Here is a 16,710-nt window from a genome sequence, read left to right as displayed (position 1 = left end):
ACTTTAATTTTCAGTTAATGTGCAACTGACTGCAGCAATAGAAATGTGTCTACAGAAGAAATGTGGGTTCCACTTTTAAAGTACTGTTGCCAGACAAGTCTAATATAAAATAATAACAAAGTTCAATGGGAGTATTTTCTTTTTTCTATTTCAGTACAAGTGCTTTGTTTTTGATGGAAAAAATCATTAAATGTATACATTATATCACAGAATATGACTTGATATTTAATGACGCTTACCAAAATTACTCATAAAACAATCACTGGTCTGCACTCTGTGAACCCCATAGTGACTATGTACATGTGCAATTATAAACTTATTGTGTACCATTACTTAGGTCATCTTAGCAAATTTTTTGTTTTTAACATTAATAAAACAATACATCTGTTTAACCAAATCCAAATCACATAAAACTGTAAGTATTGGTTTGTTTTTCCATAATCCTGAGTCATTGTGATTCAGCATCAGGTGTTAATATTTGGTATATTTTGTATTTAGTTAAGTATGCTAATGAATGCGTGTGTTGTAGTTTTATATCACAAATTTGGTTCCATCTCATTTGCTTAGATGTTAAAAATACTGATCAAATACTGAATGGAAACTGGTTTAAAAAAAGCCAAGTATTTTTCTTTCAATTTTTTTACTTTGATTTTTTCAAAAAAAATATATTAGTTTTTAAATGTTAAACCCCCAAACTATCATTAATCAGGCGGCAGCATTTGTGTATGTATTTGTTTCGTATAGCGTGCGCAGTACACTTGAAGTTCCAAGTAAATTATCTAATTTCTTGGAATAAATTCAATTATTGAGGTAACAAGAAAAATTGCCCTACAATCTGCTGAACTGACATATAGGTTACACATGAAACCATTGAAACCCACATGATTCCAAGAACTTGGCAATGTTGTTATGTTTTATGCTTTCTGGCCACAACATTCATGAATACCCAATGTGTCTTTTTTGTAAGATAGTGGTTTGTTGTATTGAATGATCATAACCTAGTTTTCTGGGACACTCAATCTAACTTACAGAAACTGATTCACTTAACTGAGAAGACAGGAATTTCGCAGAAAACTAAATGGTGCTGTACTTTGATTGGAGTGACTGGGTCATAAACAGTATGGTTTATATACAAGTATGTTCTGTGTGGGATGATAATCCTCTTGTGCACAAATGTGGCTATTCATTCTGGTCTGGAAAAACAGATGAGACATAAATCAGTTCATCAAGATTAATGGGTAGCTATGCACACGCTGCATGAACACCCACAGTTAACAGCATTGTGTCTCTGAAAACATACTATCTATAAGCTTTCATCTGTTCTCTCCTGCTGTCTCTTTAAAAGACTTAAGCAAAGCAACACTAATTTCATGCATGGAATCGCATTCCCTTCCTGTTGCATTCAGGGTGGTCATCTGCCATATCAACCAGTGCAGCTTCATTGTGGAACACCTAACACAATTAAAATCAACCATTCTCACATCCGACCACCCAAAGTTTCAGAGATCACTGAAAACCCACAATTATTATCAGTGCAGTGCAGTATACTGGGAATAATAGAGGCATGCTGATAATTGAAACAACTTTCCAAAGACTTTTGGAACTCATGCAGGGTGCATTAAACAGTACATTCAATCTGGTAGGCTCAGAACATAGATACGATGATTGTACCCAGTGAATGGTTACAAAGTGAAACAAACATTAGCCACGTTTTTCTAAAACAAAATGGTGTTATTCATACATTTTATGGAATACAATACTTGACACTTACCAGGCCAACAATGGCCTATAAAAGGTTACATCTGTCATGATCATTTACATGAAATAACCTTATACGGATGGCACACATATGTATACAATCAATCCTTTAACATACACAACTGACAACTGGCTCTAATCTGATAATAGACCAAGTGCGAAATATCACAATAGTAAACTGTAAAAATTCAACACTTACACATTTAAACTTGCATTAAAAAACAAACAAAATATACATGTACCAATAAATATTAATTTGTAGTTCAACTTCATCCACCTTGTGAACACAAGTATCTTTAACATTTACAGAACATATACAAAATATTAATCTTAAAAATTATTATGTACATATTATATACATTCTAAGTACATGTACAGGAAGACATTTCACATGGAATCCTCTGAAAGCTGTCAAGGTTTGAGAACATACTTTTATATTGAATATCCACACATACAATTTCATCGAAATACTGTCCCAACATAATACGTCTTCACAACTTGGAAATACTATCGATGTTGCTGCCCTACCAGATGTTAGTAGATGGTCCAGGTCACTTGTTTCAGGTGGGCATCATGCTGGGACAGATCTTCAATGGCTTGTCTGGCACGGTCTGGAGTAGAACACAGCAAAGCATTGATACAAAATTAAATAATGACTCAGAAGGCGAGTTCAGGTTGTACTTTTTGTCCATTCAGCAACGGTGACTTTTAGCTACTAAATAATGTTTTACTATGGTATATTTCGAAAATGTGAAATTCTCCATACTGAAACCTATATGTCAAACAAGCATTGTGTGCTATAACAGTTACTGTTAAAGTTTCACAGTCATGTAGTTCTACCTGTGATATGTGGGCACCCATGAAACAGAAGGATATCAATAGCTGGACAGAAATTGGTCACTGCCTCCACTGCCTCATCTGTCAGCTGTACACAACCATCCATGTGGATTTCCTGGAATGTGTGGAAAGTTTCTCTGAAAATGTTTCTAACATTACTGCTTACTGAGAACTGTATATTTGCATCAATCCAGATACATGTACTTCACTTTACACTTCTTTTTAAAAATTTATCATACCCTGTCCATTATCTTAATTTGACATTTATCTTCCTTTAATTTAAAAGTTTTCAAAATCTCAAAGTCCTACAGATGGCATACTGGACATATGGCTTTAAAATTAAAGTTCAAAGAAAAGAGCAGGTACTCCACCACTGCCAATTGCAACAAAATTTTTTTATCACATAATTTTATCACAATTTCAGAAAACTCCAAAAATTGTTAAAAACTGTCTAATGACATACATCAGTAAAAGATGTTACATTAAAAGGTACATGAGTAAACTGCATGCTGAAAACAGGAAATAATGGAGACCATAAATATTTTCAGAGGAAATGTCAAGTACTCTGTGACCATGCAAATGACACCATATGAAGTGACCTCTGTCAAATCTATCAAAATCAATGCTGTCACACCCAATACAAATGGCAATACTACACCAAATAAAACTCTGCATACCTTTAAAGTGGCTGAACAGACACCAGTGGCTAGGCTTATGACACCTTCATCTGTGACCTTCAAATAACAATGTCCAAATAATGTGAAAATAGCACATGATGATGAGTATTTCTAAAATAAAGAAAATCAAGCCATTTTACAACTAAAAAATTTATTTTGATAAAAATTAATTTGCAAAAATTTAAGTTAAATGACCATACAAATTTTTAAAACTTATTTTTAATAAATATACACACAGCACTTATTTGACTTGACAGTTATCCCTTTCACTGCCAGTCAACTTACCCTTGTCTTTGAAAAGTTGACACTTTTTAGGAACCTAGAGTTCTCACCCAAAGCCTGCAGTGACTTGTCAGTGATGAGGTGACAGCCTCCAATATTGAGCTGCCTCAGCTGTGGACACTGCTGAGATATGGCAATAACAGCATCATCACTCACATTCAGACAGCGCCGTAGGTAAATAATCTGAAGCTGTCGACAACTGGTGACCACACTTATAATTCCTACAAAACAAAATGAAAAAAATAATAATAATAATAAATCAGGCAGTGAAAACACAGCACTAAAAACTGTGCAAACAAAAGTTGTAGTACATCAAAAAGGTACAAGCTATATTTTTTAGCACATCAACAGATGTAAATAAGAAACGGGTATCAACATTATAACAGTATTCCACAAAGTGAAAACTTTACTCACCAAATTCGAATTTGAACAACAGATATAGTCAAAGCAACAACAACACAACAGACATACTCAAAGCATCCCCTCAAAAAGTATACTCATAAAAATTTTTAATATATAAAAAATTAAAAATAATGTCACTTTTTCACAGTGCATCTTTCATAGACCTGTATATTATAACACCATAACATATGCTGGTTGATGAATTAGACTGGAAGCACACACCTTCTGAGCTGATGTTGGTCCTGGACTGTTTGGCAGAGTTGAGATCAATCTTCTTCAAATCTTTACACTTTCTAACATACTGCAAGCCTTGGTCAGTGACATCAGACTCACTGAGGTCAAGCATCCGAACTCCAGAATGCACCACCTGGTATATTAATATATCATTAATTAATTTTACAATGTGTTTCAGAAAAATTCTTGACAAACAAATAAAATGTATACTCTAAGTCTCTGTGAATATCAAAATTATTCCACTTATCTGTAACTGTTATATGCATTAATACATGTATAAATTAAGCTAAAAAAACTTTTACAGTGAACATCAGAACTAAATAGGAACTATTATATTTTGTTATCAGTTTGTTTAATTATAGGCACTGTGAATTAGCTTTATCCAACGTTTAAAATTACAGCCATTTTTACACCCAGCACAATCAATAACAACACCACCGTACATGTAGCATTCACAGCAGTAAGACCTTACTTTCTGAATGTTCCCATCTGTAATCAATCCTCTTTTACTCATTAGATGCAGCAACTTATCTTTAAGATTCGGTGGTAGACCGTCCAATGCTTCCAAATAATCTGATAGGTGCCCCACCATGGACAAAACAGATCTGAAAATAGATAAATGCAAATTAAGGAAAAATTATGGTGAATAAAATTCCAAATCATCTGAAGATTGCTGAATAAAATTAAATTTTTGAATGAAGTTTAATATGTCACTAAAAGTACTAATCTAATCATAGACAATTAATCAATTTTTAATATATTCCACACTGTACTTTTGTTCCTGATATCTCATTTATCACATAAATTCTAGGCTGATGAATGTCATGGAGTTTTAAAGAATTTTTAACTATTTAGATATGGCTTCCCCTGAGTTTGACTGGTTGACAGAAGATGAAGTCTACATGATTGTGTGTGTTAGAGAGAGAGGGGGAGTACTCTCACATGTAGTAGTAATCATGTACCTTGCATTTAAAATTGAAAAAAAAAAAAACTTTTTGGTTACGGGCCTATACATCACCCTCAACACCACATTTTCATAGTTAATACATGTATATATACTAGTTCAATACTTAAAAAAGGTAAGTAAAAAAACTAAGAGCTTTCAATCTTAATGCCACTTAATAATATTTAAAATTCATGTGTTTGGTTTACCATATTCTTATAACTTGAACTAACGTTAACTATAACGTGTCCTCATTCTTTTCATAATGGAGTTATCACTCCTGCTGTAATTTACAGTAATACAACACACAAATTCCACTACTGAGTACATATATGCCGAGAGCTTTACATTGTAAACTTGGACATAATATTCGAAATTTTGTCCATGTTGTAAACAAAAAACACACAACAAGTGACAACAAAGCCTCCTGGTCAGTAGTTCCCTCAGTGGTGGGTTGAACTCCCTGAGGCAATCTGTTGACAAGTGTGAGGTACACCAGACGACACTGCTGGGGAGCTCACAAGGCTGGGGGCAGAGCATCTTTTAGATAACTGAAAGCCTTGTAATTAAGATATCTCTGAATTTCGTCTGTTTCGTTATTGTTTACTCTATGATCCACACCAGACTCACATGTTTAACAGGGTTGGCACTGTATTACATCCCGAAGTAAAATAATTCGCAGCCGCCGCTGCCATATTGTAAACTTTACTATGTTGTCCAATAAAAACCGTGTATTTTGTTTGTTGCGAACTTGCAGCCAACCTGTCGTTGACGTCACCGGTTGAGCGAAAATGGCAGACGTGCCGAGTAAGCAAGACATTCAGGCAATTTTCAAGCGTTTACGGTCACTTCCTACAAATAAAGTAAGTAGTAAAGCAAAAAGACAAGGAAAAGAATATATTGATCAAAGTAGTTACCAAAGATAACGTTTTGAGGTTATTTGTTTGAGAAATATTCCACAATCTGGGAAGTCAGAAAAAGTGTCATGTGGCAGTGGGAATCGGCAATTTCTGGTAGAAACTGGAATGCTGGAATGTTGATTGTAGTATTGTATTTTATTGTTTTGTTCTGACTTTACCTGTCAGAATCGTCAAAACGGTTATTGGTCTGTGACTGAACCAATGTGTGAGTACTCATCTCTCACCCTTAAGAAAAGTAAACGAATTGCGATGTTTATGTTAGGTATATCAGAAAAATTTTCAAACTGATCAGAAAATTAAAATACTTATATCATCTGAAAGGTAATGCAAAAACCGGATGAAATCATTTGGAATTTTTTAAATATTCCTACAAGCAACAAAGATATTGAAGTTTTTTAACTGCAAAAATCCACCAAAAGTGTCCACACTTCTCAGCTCAAAACCTGTGCCCACTGACCAGCAATGATCACTCAGGCGCAGCAGAGCACCCTGTGTGTCTTTGTGTGCTCAGCCTATTGTCTGGCTCACATAGCCTGTGACTAATCAGGGCAGAGCTATTTCCCTGTGGTAATTTTCACATCATGTAATATTGCGGATTAAATTAACTATACTTCGCAACCTTCAAATTTCATGATTTTTCTACATGATATAGCAAATTTCATAAACTTTGCTGGATATAAATTTCAAAAAGATGATACCAGCACTTACCTGAAATTTTTTAGTATTTTGTAGAGGCAAAACTTAAAACAAGCAGAACCGAAACTTGTCAAAGACTGCAACATGGGAAAATCATGTGACCGGATTTTACTCTTTGATTTACAACTTATTTAGTTAATGGCTTGTATTAGTTTTTTTACGCAGCGCTAAAAGAGAGATTTAAAAAAGGGGTTCCATAGGCAAACTGTCAGCAGGCCGACTTCAGTTTAACACTTCACTGCCCGTGGACAGTTACGACTGTAGCGCCCCTAGCGGATTGTGATCTACCTATTTATGTCGCGCAATCGGTTTGTTACAAAACTGGGTTCGGTCTTTTTTAGCCTATGGTTCTGGCAAAGCAAGAGGTTTATTGGTTTCAATCTTCAGCTTCTGGCCTGTTTAAGAATTTTCACTACTGGTGAAAATGAATTGTAATGTTTTGTCACTAAATCGGTTTCTTACAAAACTCTGTTCGGTCTATTTTAGATTAAGGCTGCGTTCACATGAAAAATCTATTTTCTGAAAATCTAAAAATCTATTTGCGGTATCTTGTGATCATGGTCTGTGCCCTGAATACCCCGCGGTGTAATTACTGGCAGCGCCGAGAATTAATTACAGTTTTGGAACTAACTGGCTCACGCTGCCCGTAATTGCGCCGTGGGGTATTTAGGGCACAGACTGTGGTCACAAGATACCGCAAATAGATTTTTAGAGAATAGATTTTTCATGTGAATGCAGCCTAAGGTTCTGGTAAAGCAAGGGGTTTTATTTGGTTTCAATCTTCAGCTTTTGACACTTCTGTTTAAGTATTTTCACAACTGGTGAGTATTGTGTTCTGCCATGAGTTCTCTTAATCTTATGTAGGATTATTTTCTCTTTCGAGTGTCTAATTTTTTTAGCGAGTATTTCAGGGTGGACTTGGTTAAGGACATAACTGTTGTAATATGAATGAATAGACTAAAGTACCGTATGTCTTTTAGGGAAAGCAGATGTGACACTGTTGCACCAAGAAGCAGTTTGAAATGATATTGTATTGTTATTGAACTATTTTAAACCACTGGTTTGATTGCTATTTGTTATTTAGTATTATTTTAATGAAATTTTCAGTGTTCATGTGCTGTTATTATGTTTTGTTCTAGAAAGTTTTAAAATGTTTGGTGTACAGTTTCATTCCCATACAAATATAAATTCACTCTTTATTTGATTATTATTCCAGCAATGTTTTGACTGTGGTGCCATGAACCCCACATGGGCCAGTGTGACATATGGAGTGTTCCTGTGTATAGATTGCTCAGCAGTTCATAGATCACTTGGAGTCCATGTCACATTTATCCGGTCAACACAGTTGGACACGAGCTGGACATGGCTGCAACTGAGAGCTATGCAATGTGGAGGCAATGCTGCAGCTGTAAGGAAACTATATACTAACACAGTATTAAACAGTTGGGGTTAAATATATTAAAACCATTCAGTGGTATCAATTTTAATGTTTTTCTTTGCCTTTAAGTGGTACATATTTGAATTTAACAGTTATTACCTAATGTAGAAATATCATTTGTTTTTTAAAGTGAAATGTATGATGGCAATCTAATAGAGTACCTGCGCAAGTCTTAGTGGCTAAACATAAGATTTTTAAGTCATTTTTTTCCTGAATTATTTATAACTCGATTAAATAAAATGTTCAATGTTGAATATTTTCTTTTTTCAGAATTCTTTTTTCCAACAACATGGTAGTACCTCTAATGATGCCCAGCAGAAGTACCACAGCAGAGCAGCTACACTGTATAGAGAGAAATTACACTCCCTGGCTACAGCAGCTCAGAGACTGCATGGCACAAAGGTAAGGTGAAATATACCAAGAGGCTACTTAGCTTGCCTTGTGAAAAGGATAAACTTGTCATGAAACTTAGTATTGTTATAGATGTAAAATTTTTCTTCATATTTAAACATGATGTTATTGTTTTTTACAGAAGGTAAGCATCATCCATCCGAGTTTGTTTAAAGTCAGCCAAGAGCTTTCATTGCAAACATAAGTATAATTTATTGAGGATAAGGTTGAGCAATGTAATACAAACCCAGTGAAGAATAAAAAACACATAATAATATCATATTCTGCCTATTCAGCATGCATTGTGTGGTATTAGTTGTTCAGTCCTTCAACTTTTATATAGGTACTCCCTAGCTGCAAAACTGTTCTTGCCCTAAAACAAATGAAGCCTTTTAAAGTTCCAAGAAGAAGCATTTGATGTGAATTTACATCCAGTTTCTGAGAATAATTGAGAACTTATGGGATTTCCACTGTTCTTTTGAATGTATAGAGTTCCTTGGGCCTTGAACCAGGCACGTGATATTTCTTACAATAAATGTGTTAAAAGTGTGAATTTTCAACTTCTGTTCATTGAATTAGCCCCATTGGTGCTCTATAGGCAGAATACAATAATCTATGCTTAGGTCAAAAAGTATCCTACTGACATATGCATCAGTTCTAACACGGTCACTTTCCTCTTCTACAGCTATGGATTGATGATGGACATGACCATAAAAATCTGGCTCACTCCTTGGGCAAGGTCAGCTGACAAGTGTTAGCTTGCTTGTTATCTTACAAACCCAAAATACTTGTATACCATATAAATATTGCACTTTAGTAACTTGAATTGTATCACTTTCTCAATATCATTATAATTGTAATTAATCTAAAGGAATCCTGGCCTTGACAATGAACTATGCCTTATTCATTTCTAGTATTATTAAAGAGAACTAGAGTAGAATGAGACATGCATTGTCAATAAAATATTGATTTTTTCCAAAATGTATGTTTTCCAACCAGAAGAAAAATTTTAAAAAGAGTATTCAGGGTTTGTAAGCTTAATCTATGTGCAACATAAATTTTATTATCCAGGTTTACAAGGTGTTTGGTGTTGCTGTAACTGACATGCACTTAGTTCAGAAACACTTAAAACAGCGTGACAAACTCTTTTTTAGCTGAACACCTAGTTTCTGAGCAGAACTAACATTTTATATATTTTTTGTAAACCATCCTTTCTTTACAGCTTACTGTTTTTTCTGGTATGGCTACTTATAAAATGTTGCTCAGTACTTTTACTACTAATTTGTTTTTGGGTTTCAGGGTGATCATGTGTATTCTTGTAAAATCCTGTTTCTTACCTTGGTAGTTTTGGTAATTTTTTTGTTTGGAAATGTGCACATTTGTTTGGAAATGTGGAGATATTTGTTTGCTGTAACATAAGTCAAAATGATCCATAGTTTTGGCTTTCTTGGAGTGGATCGGTTTATCTGCTCGATTTTCAGTGGTATATGATGATAAATATTGTTTGGTTCTTTTATGGGGAGGGGCTCTTGTTTAGTTATGGTTTCTATAGAAAATATATAGTTTTTGCAATGGTTACAATAATCAGAGATATTCTGGTCTTGTTAATTGTTAAATGGTTTCAATGACAAAAACTGACTATATTCTTCTACAATTAGCCATATCATTGCTGCTGTATAACATCTTTTGTTCAAGCCCCTTGTTCACAGTGCATTGTGCATCAGAACATTGAGAAAAGGGTAGTTTATCATGATATATGGGGCTGTATCGTATTAATCCAGTGTTATAGTATGCAAGGTAGATATATACAGATATAGGAATGTACATATGTATACAAAAGTATTTTTTTTCTTTTTAGCTCCATGTAGATGGTGGTCACCATGAAGCTGTCTCCCCCACCCACACTGATGTAGACTTCTTTAAGGAGCATGCTGCAGCACAGTTGTCCCCACAGACCAGTGTAGTAGAGGACACTGCTACACAGCCTGTACCTATTAGAAATGGAAACTTAAACAAAGAGACTGGTGGGTTGATAAAAAGCTCTCATTTCTCATGAAACAAGAAAAGTTGAAAAGCAGTTGTTGTTACTTTACGTACTGTTTTTCTTGCAAATTACAGGGTATCATGAAATGGGTCATTTTAAGTTTATTATGAACAGGATAGAACAATGTTGTTAGTATTATTATAAGTTTTTAGTTTTAATATGACTCGATCACATCCATTAAGATAACTTTAGCATCTTCTATATCCTAAAATTATAGATTCATCAGAGGGTCCTAGTGTGGAAGCTGCCCTTAGCATCTCACCCACCCAAGCCTTACAAACCGCAGAGCCCAGGAAATCTACTATAGGAAACAGAAAACCAGCTGCTGCAAAGAAAGGGGTATGTAGACAGCATTGGTGATATCACCATATCATTCAACTAGTTTACTTTGACTTTGTGTCATAAACAGTTATTTTCCAATAATTGTAGTTGCTAATAAAGCACCGTTGTATCTTCCTATTTTGATTTTAGCTTGGTGCAAAAAAAGGCCTCGGTGCTCAGAAAGTGAGGACGAATTTCAAGGAGATTGAATCACAGGCATTGCAAAAAGATAAAGAAATTGAAGACATGAAGGCTGCAAGGGAAATGAAAGAGGCAAAGACAAAAGAAGAACAAGAAAAGCAAATGTAAGAATTTATTGCTTTTTTTTCTTTATAATTAGAGAAATCATATTTCAAAATATAGGATGTGTACTTAAGTGCATGTGTGTAGCAGGTTTGTAATATTTTTCACATTTTCTTTTCAACAGGGCATCTATGAAATTAGCCTACAAAGACATGAGTATTCAGAGACAAAAGGAAGAGGAAAAAATCAGGATAAGTGATCCAAAGAAAGCTGAGCAGTTGGAGAGGTTGGGAATGGGCTTTGGCAATGTCAGGTAAAACTGTGTTAATTTGGTCATCAGTATGATCATTATATAGATGTCGTGGACGTGATGAAGATATCTGTGACTTTCTCTCAGATGTGGAATTGCATTAAGTTGAACATTTTTCAGTGTGTTATAGATGCATAAAGAGAGATGTTTGGACATGTTGTCAGTAACATGTGAGTTCACACATATTTGGCATGCTTGTTGACAAGAAACGTACATTTCTTTTGTGCAAACCTTTACAGTTTTGTTATAAAATGTTAGGATTACCATTTCATCACCTTAATCAAATAACTGCACAATTTTTTTCTTTTGTATAGGGGTGTGAGCCACTCTGCTCTGTCAGATATGCAGACAATAGAACAGGAGACACCCACAAAGCAGCGTGAACCACGCCTGGACAAATATTCTTCAAGGGGAAGAGGGGATTTCTTTGAGGAGGAACTAGATTCTATGCTGGGATTCTCCTCTGGGCCCCCAAAGTAAGTGAAGTCGTCATGTTTTTACAAAAATGTATGTTGAATACCTATTTTGGCAAGGAAGGACTGTCTAGTGTTGAGATTTTAAAGATATGTAAATTTATTATTTATCAATATACATGTGATCATGTGAAGTGATGTTTATGTGGCGTAGCTGCATTGATTCCATGACAGAACACAAGATGATGAATTTTTATGCAATTTTCTTCCTTCAGATACAAGGACAGTCCATTTGGTTCCAAATTTGATGACTTTGGGAGTTCTTCCAAGTCCAGCTCATGGGATATGGACAGGTTTGAGACTAAGCAGTCCAGCTTTTCAGATGATATTATACCTTCCAAGGACAGGGATGATAGGTAATTGGAAGTAATCTTTTCTTCAGGTCATTGAATGTAATGATTAGCAGAAGTTGGCATTAATCTAGTATAGGAAGTTCTCAGAACTTCTGAGTGAAGAATTGATTAGAAAAATGTGCAGTTGAGTAATGTTAAGGGTTTTGTTGATTAAACTCTGATATATAAAGGTTGTGGTTTCACTTTCAGTTCAACAGCAAATGACAGTTATGGGTAAGCTGAGAGGGGCGCTGATTTCTGGCTTCATTTGGTCATTTAGCCTTTTAGTGAACATTTCTTTCATCTTTATATCAATTTTCTTGCAGTGAACTTTTCTGTGATTCTTTGAAATAGATTTGAAATGACATGTCAGTCATTATAGCATCATTGTGTACTTAATTTATGTTCAGATATTGAAATTTGTAGTAGTTACACGAATTTTTAAAATTAAAATCAGTAATATGCACTTGAGATAACATGTTAATAGATGAGCCAAAGCTTTGCTTCTTATTAGACAATATTGCACTTATCATAAATCACTTTTTAACAACATTGATAAATTTTCATGGCTTTTTGTTCAAGCAGTTTCAATCCTTTTCTCTTCAATTAAACATTGTGTGTGTTTGTGGTATAAGGTAACATAGATGTTGGCACAGGTAGTTGTATTAAGTGTGGTAGATGTGATAATGGGTGAGATAGAACACAATGATCATAAGTCACATGTATTACAGGGGAGGCCGTAGCAGACAGAAGACATATGATGCAGAACCTGTGTCAGATGATGCACAGAAGAAATTTGGCAATGCAAAAGGCATTTCTTCAGATATGTACTTTGGTGGTAGAGATTCTGATGTGAGTATTCATATTATCAAGGGTGGTTTCTTGCTAATGTTTTTATGAAACCATTTTTCAGTATGCAACAAATGTATTTAAAGTTTGGTTTCTCTATCCTGAATGTCCTTTCTGTTACCTCTTACACCTGTTAACTTCAGGAGCAGTTCTTTTACCATAGTTTTGTTTCTTAATTCTTCTTTGGTTGCATACAAGCATTTAAAGATTATCTCAATTTTGCTCAAATAAATGTATAATTATATATCATAAATGGTTGATATTAGTTTGATAATTATATAATTATGAAATAGGGTGACACATTTTGAGATCCTGTAGATGTTTACAGCTTTTTCTTCCCTTTTTTTCAGTTTGAAAGAAAACAAAATCTGAGTCGTTTCCAGGGTGCCAGTGGTATTTCTAGTTCAGACTATTTTGGTGACGGTCGCCCCTCCTCTGCCTCATCCAGCCAGGCGAGTTACTCTGGACCAGACATGCAGGACATTAAGGACAGTGTGAGGCAGGGGGTTTCCAAAGTAGCTGGAAAGCTCTCTAGTTTAGCTAATGGAGTTAGGAGCACTTTACAGGTAGGTTTATTTTTCTTCTCAGTCTTGAATACTTTGCAAATACCCGAAAATTAATTTTGTTCTAACATGCAAAGTTTAATCATGGTGCCAAAAAAAATGAACAGATTACACTAGTGAGGTTTCAGAGTGAAGACCTTTGTTAGCCATATTCCATTCCACTTATATCAGTTGCGTTTATTAACCATGTGTGCATTGTTCTCACAGAGAAAATGACTGATGTCAAACACATGTTGGTAAGCAAGCCTTGGTGAACTGGGGTTTGGTGGACTCTTGTTGTGTGCTTTGCAAAATTGAACAAATATTGAATGTGAAAAAGCTTTTGTGACACTAGGTGTTCTCACGTAACGGCAAAAATTCCTTAAGGTCTATATGCAGAAAACAGACTTGTTACAGATTAATCAACTTTTCCTTTTTTTTCTACCTTTTCTCTCTGAAATGTGGTACATCTCTCTGTTCAAACTGTTACTTGAACAATGTGGGGGATGGTTATTTCTGAAGCTTGGTTAACGTCGCTTTTAATGGCCTGCTATACCTTCATAATTTGCAACTGTTATCAGCAGTGTTGTTGTTAAAATTGAAATAAAAGAAATTGATATATGATTAAGATATTTTGACTAAGCATTTGTCTTCCCCTTTGTAGATATTTTGTCTCATGAATAATTAGCATGATTTTAATATGTGTGTTGCTGAAGGTTGGTCACTGTCAAAATTCAAATTTTGTAAGCTTCAGTCTCACTAGTTACTTTTTATATTTTCCAGGAACGTTACAATTAGGAAATTGGACTCTTCTCCCCATCCTTGGGTTCATGCCTAGCAATACACACATGGGATTTGGTGGATTATTAATCACACAGAACAGTTAATTTTATTATGTAGAGTAGCACAGACATTTGGGAGAAAAATAACCCACACTGCATATTGACAATGCCAATGGACATTTTGACCTGGGTTATGGTTCTGTCCTGCTGCGGCAAGTGTTCATGACGGTTTATTTGTGATACAGGGGTCTGATATAACTACCAAATCTTTATCCAAGTGTAAATATTTTACTGCCATTATGATAAAAAGTAAATGGAAGTGCAAGTCTATAAGTATACCATGTCTATATCTATGAGAAAGAAGACCATTTTCATATTTTTCTGTTCATTATGCTTTCTGTAATATTCTTCTTTGTATGAAAACCAACTACTTGTTATTATCTTTATTACTGAGCTTGGGTTTTTGTTTTGTTGGCAACTAAATACTTGATTACCAACTTTAGTGCTTTTTATGTTCTCTTAAGGCAAAAGCCATACATTCTTTTTTGGACAGTCTCGATATAAATATAGTAAAGGGCTTACATCATACTTGTTACAAAGGTAAATTAACAATTAATTTCTTATTTTACCTCCAGTTCAATCCCTTTTGAAAAACTTATTTTACCTTGACATTCCTTAATGTTTTAAAATCAAAATGCAACCATGGTTGATAAGTCAAATGTTCAGTGCTTAACTAAGGTCTTTTGTGTATGTTCATTTGCTTCTATAAGGAAAATGTTTGTCTGTGTCATATATTTTTCTTGTGTTGCAATGTAAATGGTCTTAACAAGATCTCAAACGAACTGTTATCTAAAAGAAAGCAAAATAGCTGCATTATTGTATGAAAAAAGTTTGCATGCCGCAATATTGATATTTGACTGTATTGAATAAATTAAAAAGATTTTATCTGAATCATTTACTTGAAGGTTTCTTAAAATAAAGAGGGATAAGTGGAAGAAATAGTTTGTTGTTCATGACCTAACAAAAAAGTTTATTGAATGGTGGCTTAGTCATTCTGTTATCCCAGTGTAACAAAACAGCTATCTCGAAATTTCAAGATAATTTTTTTGTCCAAATTTCAAAATACTACCTCGAAATTTGTAGCATCTTGAAATTTGAACAGAATTGCAAGATACTACCTCGAAATTTCTAGATAATATTTTTTGTCCAAATTTCAAGATAATTTTTTTAACATGACACCTGTCGGCTTCCGTAATATACTTATTGAAAACTACATTCATATGCCTCAAGAATATTAAAAACGACAAGCATTGTAAAAACCTTGTTGGCCTTTTTTCAGGGCACCTGAGAAAACCTTTCGGGATAGCGATGTCAGCGACCAGTTATTAATTAGAAAGGACCAGTCTTATACAATCCAATACTATTAGATTTATTAAGTACTTATTAGATTTATTAAGTACCGCGAGCGGAACTACTTTTTACGTCACAAAAACGCATTATTCAGTTATAACTTTAAAAATATTATTTTTGAAAAATAAATCATGGGACTCTTTATAAAATTTTAGCCTTTTTTCTCCTATATTCGTCAGTAGGCATCTTAGCTGAGTACCACAGGAGATAGGCCTCTAAATAACTAGATACTACCGTAGGTCTTCCACTGCATCCACTCCCACTCCTACCCTCTACCAGGGCGACAGATTGATTTTCCACAGATATTCACAGATGTTCCGTTGACAACAGACCAAAATGACCGTCTATTTATCTAGAGATATATCTGTGAATATCTGTGGAAAATCAATCTGTCGCCCTAGTAGAGGGTATCCCATTCCCACCCTCACCCTCCACACACATACACACTCAAAAAGTGACACACACACACACACACCTACCCAAAAGACCTGTTCTCTGCTTACAGTCCTGAAATATTAGACAAAAGGTGAAAAAAAGCACTATATGATTTTAGAAAAAAGACTTTTTCGAACAACTAGGCACTGATTTTGACAATTTGTGTCCACTAACCCACTCTATGAAATTGGTGTAACTTTAATGATAGATTTGTGGGTTAATTGGGACATTGTATCTATCGGTGGGTGGTTCATATTGAGACGTGGATTAATCAGTGGAGAACTTGTTCATTTTTTTTATCCAGCGGCTGCCGGGCACTTAGATTTAACGATCCCATTATGTCTCTATCGACGACGACGGGATTATTGGTAGGTAGATTTATCGGTAAAAAG

The 16,710-nt window shown here is 34.7% G+C and overlaps 2 protein-coding genes across 6 annotated transcripts; one reads left to right on the top strand and one right to left on the bottom strand.

The window, feature by feature from the left end:
* Positions 1 to 1,706: 1,706 nt before the first annotated feature.
* LOC106178198 (protein AMN1 homolog) lies at positions 1,707 to 5,908 on the bottom strand. Of its 2 annotated transcripts, none has more exons than XM_086999906.1 (7): positions 5,764 to 5,908; positions 4,663 to 4,795; positions 4,179 to 4,323; positions 3,558 to 3,775; positions 3,273 to 3,329; positions 2,599 to 2,710; positions 1,707 to 2,369 (listed from the first exon to the last, which is right to left on the bottom strand). In XM_086999906.1, exons 1-7 carry the CDS (start codon positions 5,826 to 5,828, stop codon positions 2,293 to 2,295), a joined length of 807 nt encoding a protein of 268 aa, XP_086856032.1. In that variant the 5' UTR covers positions 5,829 to 5,908; the 3' UTR covers positions 1,707 to 2,292. The 2 variants fall into 2 exon arrangements, with proteins under 2 accessions (XP_086856032.1, XP_086856033.1); XM_086999907.1 differs by lacking the exon at positions 5,764 to 5,908 and adding an exon at positions 5,343 to 5,691.
* LOC106178197 (ADP-ribosylation factor GTPase-activating protein 2) lies at positions 5,837 to 15,472 on the top strand. 4 transcript variants are annotated; one of them, XM_013561300.3, is made up of 14 exons: positions 5,837 to 5,996; positions 7,966 to 8,157; positions 8,458 to 8,589; positions 9,263 to 9,316; positions 10,436 to 10,601; positions 10,839 to 10,960; positions 11,093 to 11,247; positions 11,370 to 11,498; positions 11,810 to 11,971; positions 12,184 to 12,324; positions 12,511 to 12,534; positions 13,032 to 13,152; positions 13,500 to 13,715; positions 14,475 to 15,472. In XM_013561300.3, exons 1-14 carry the CDS (start codon positions 5,925 to 5,927, stop codon positions 14,487 to 14,489), a joined length of 1,701 nt encoding a protein of 566 aa, XP_013416754.1. In that variant the 5' UTR covers positions 5,837 to 5,924; the 3' UTR covers positions 14,490 to 15,472. The 4 variants fall into 4 exon arrangements, with proteins under 4 accessions (XP_013416754.1, XP_013416756.1, XP_013416755.1 ...); XM_013561302.3 differs by lacking the exon at positions 9,263 to 9,316; XM_013561301.3 differs by lacking the exon at positions 12,511 to 12,534.
* The last annotated feature ends 1,238 nt before the right edge of the window (positions 15,473 to 16,710 follow it).

The sequence above is a fragment of the Lingula anatina genome, chromosome 1 (assembly GCF_051362555.1).
Source record: "Lingula anatina isolate TDL-2025a chromosome 1, LinAna3.0, whole genome shotgun sequence".
Classification (NCBI taxonomy): domain Eukaryota; kingdom Metazoa; phylum Brachiopoda; class Lingulata; order Lingulida; family Lingulidae; genus Lingula; species Lingula anatina.
Note: the sequence above shows the minus strand (reverse complement) of the source record. Positions and strands in the feature narration are given on the sequence as shown.

Excerpts from the sequence above, each read along its gene's own strand:
- LOC106178198 (XM_086999906.1), bottom strand. The coding sequence starts at position 5,828 with ATGGCAGCGGCGGCTGCGAATTATTTTACTTCGGGATGTAATACAGTG. Across the intron at positions 3,776-4,178 it reads GACCAACATCAGCTCAGAAG|GAATTATAAGTGTGGTCACC; the intron begins GTGTGTGCTTCC and ends TTTGTTTTGTAG. Across the intron at positions 3,330-3,557 it reads TCAACTTTTCAAAGACAAGG|GTCACAGATGAAGGTGTCAT; the intron begins GTAAGTTGACTG and ends TGTTATTTGAAG.
- LOC106178197 (XM_013561300.3), top strand. The coding sequence starts at position 5,925 with ATGGCAGACGTGCCGAGTAAGCAAGACATTCAGGCAATTTTCAAGCGT. Across the intron at positions 10,961-11,092 it reads CAGCTGCTGCAAAGAAAGGG|CTTGGTGCAAAAAAAGGCCT; the intron begins GTATGTAGACAG and ends TTTTGATTTTAG. Across the intron at positions 13,153-13,499 it reads TTGGTGGTAGAGATTCTGAT|TTTGAAAGAAAACAAAATCT; the intron begins GTGAGTATTCAT and ends CCTTTTTTTCAG.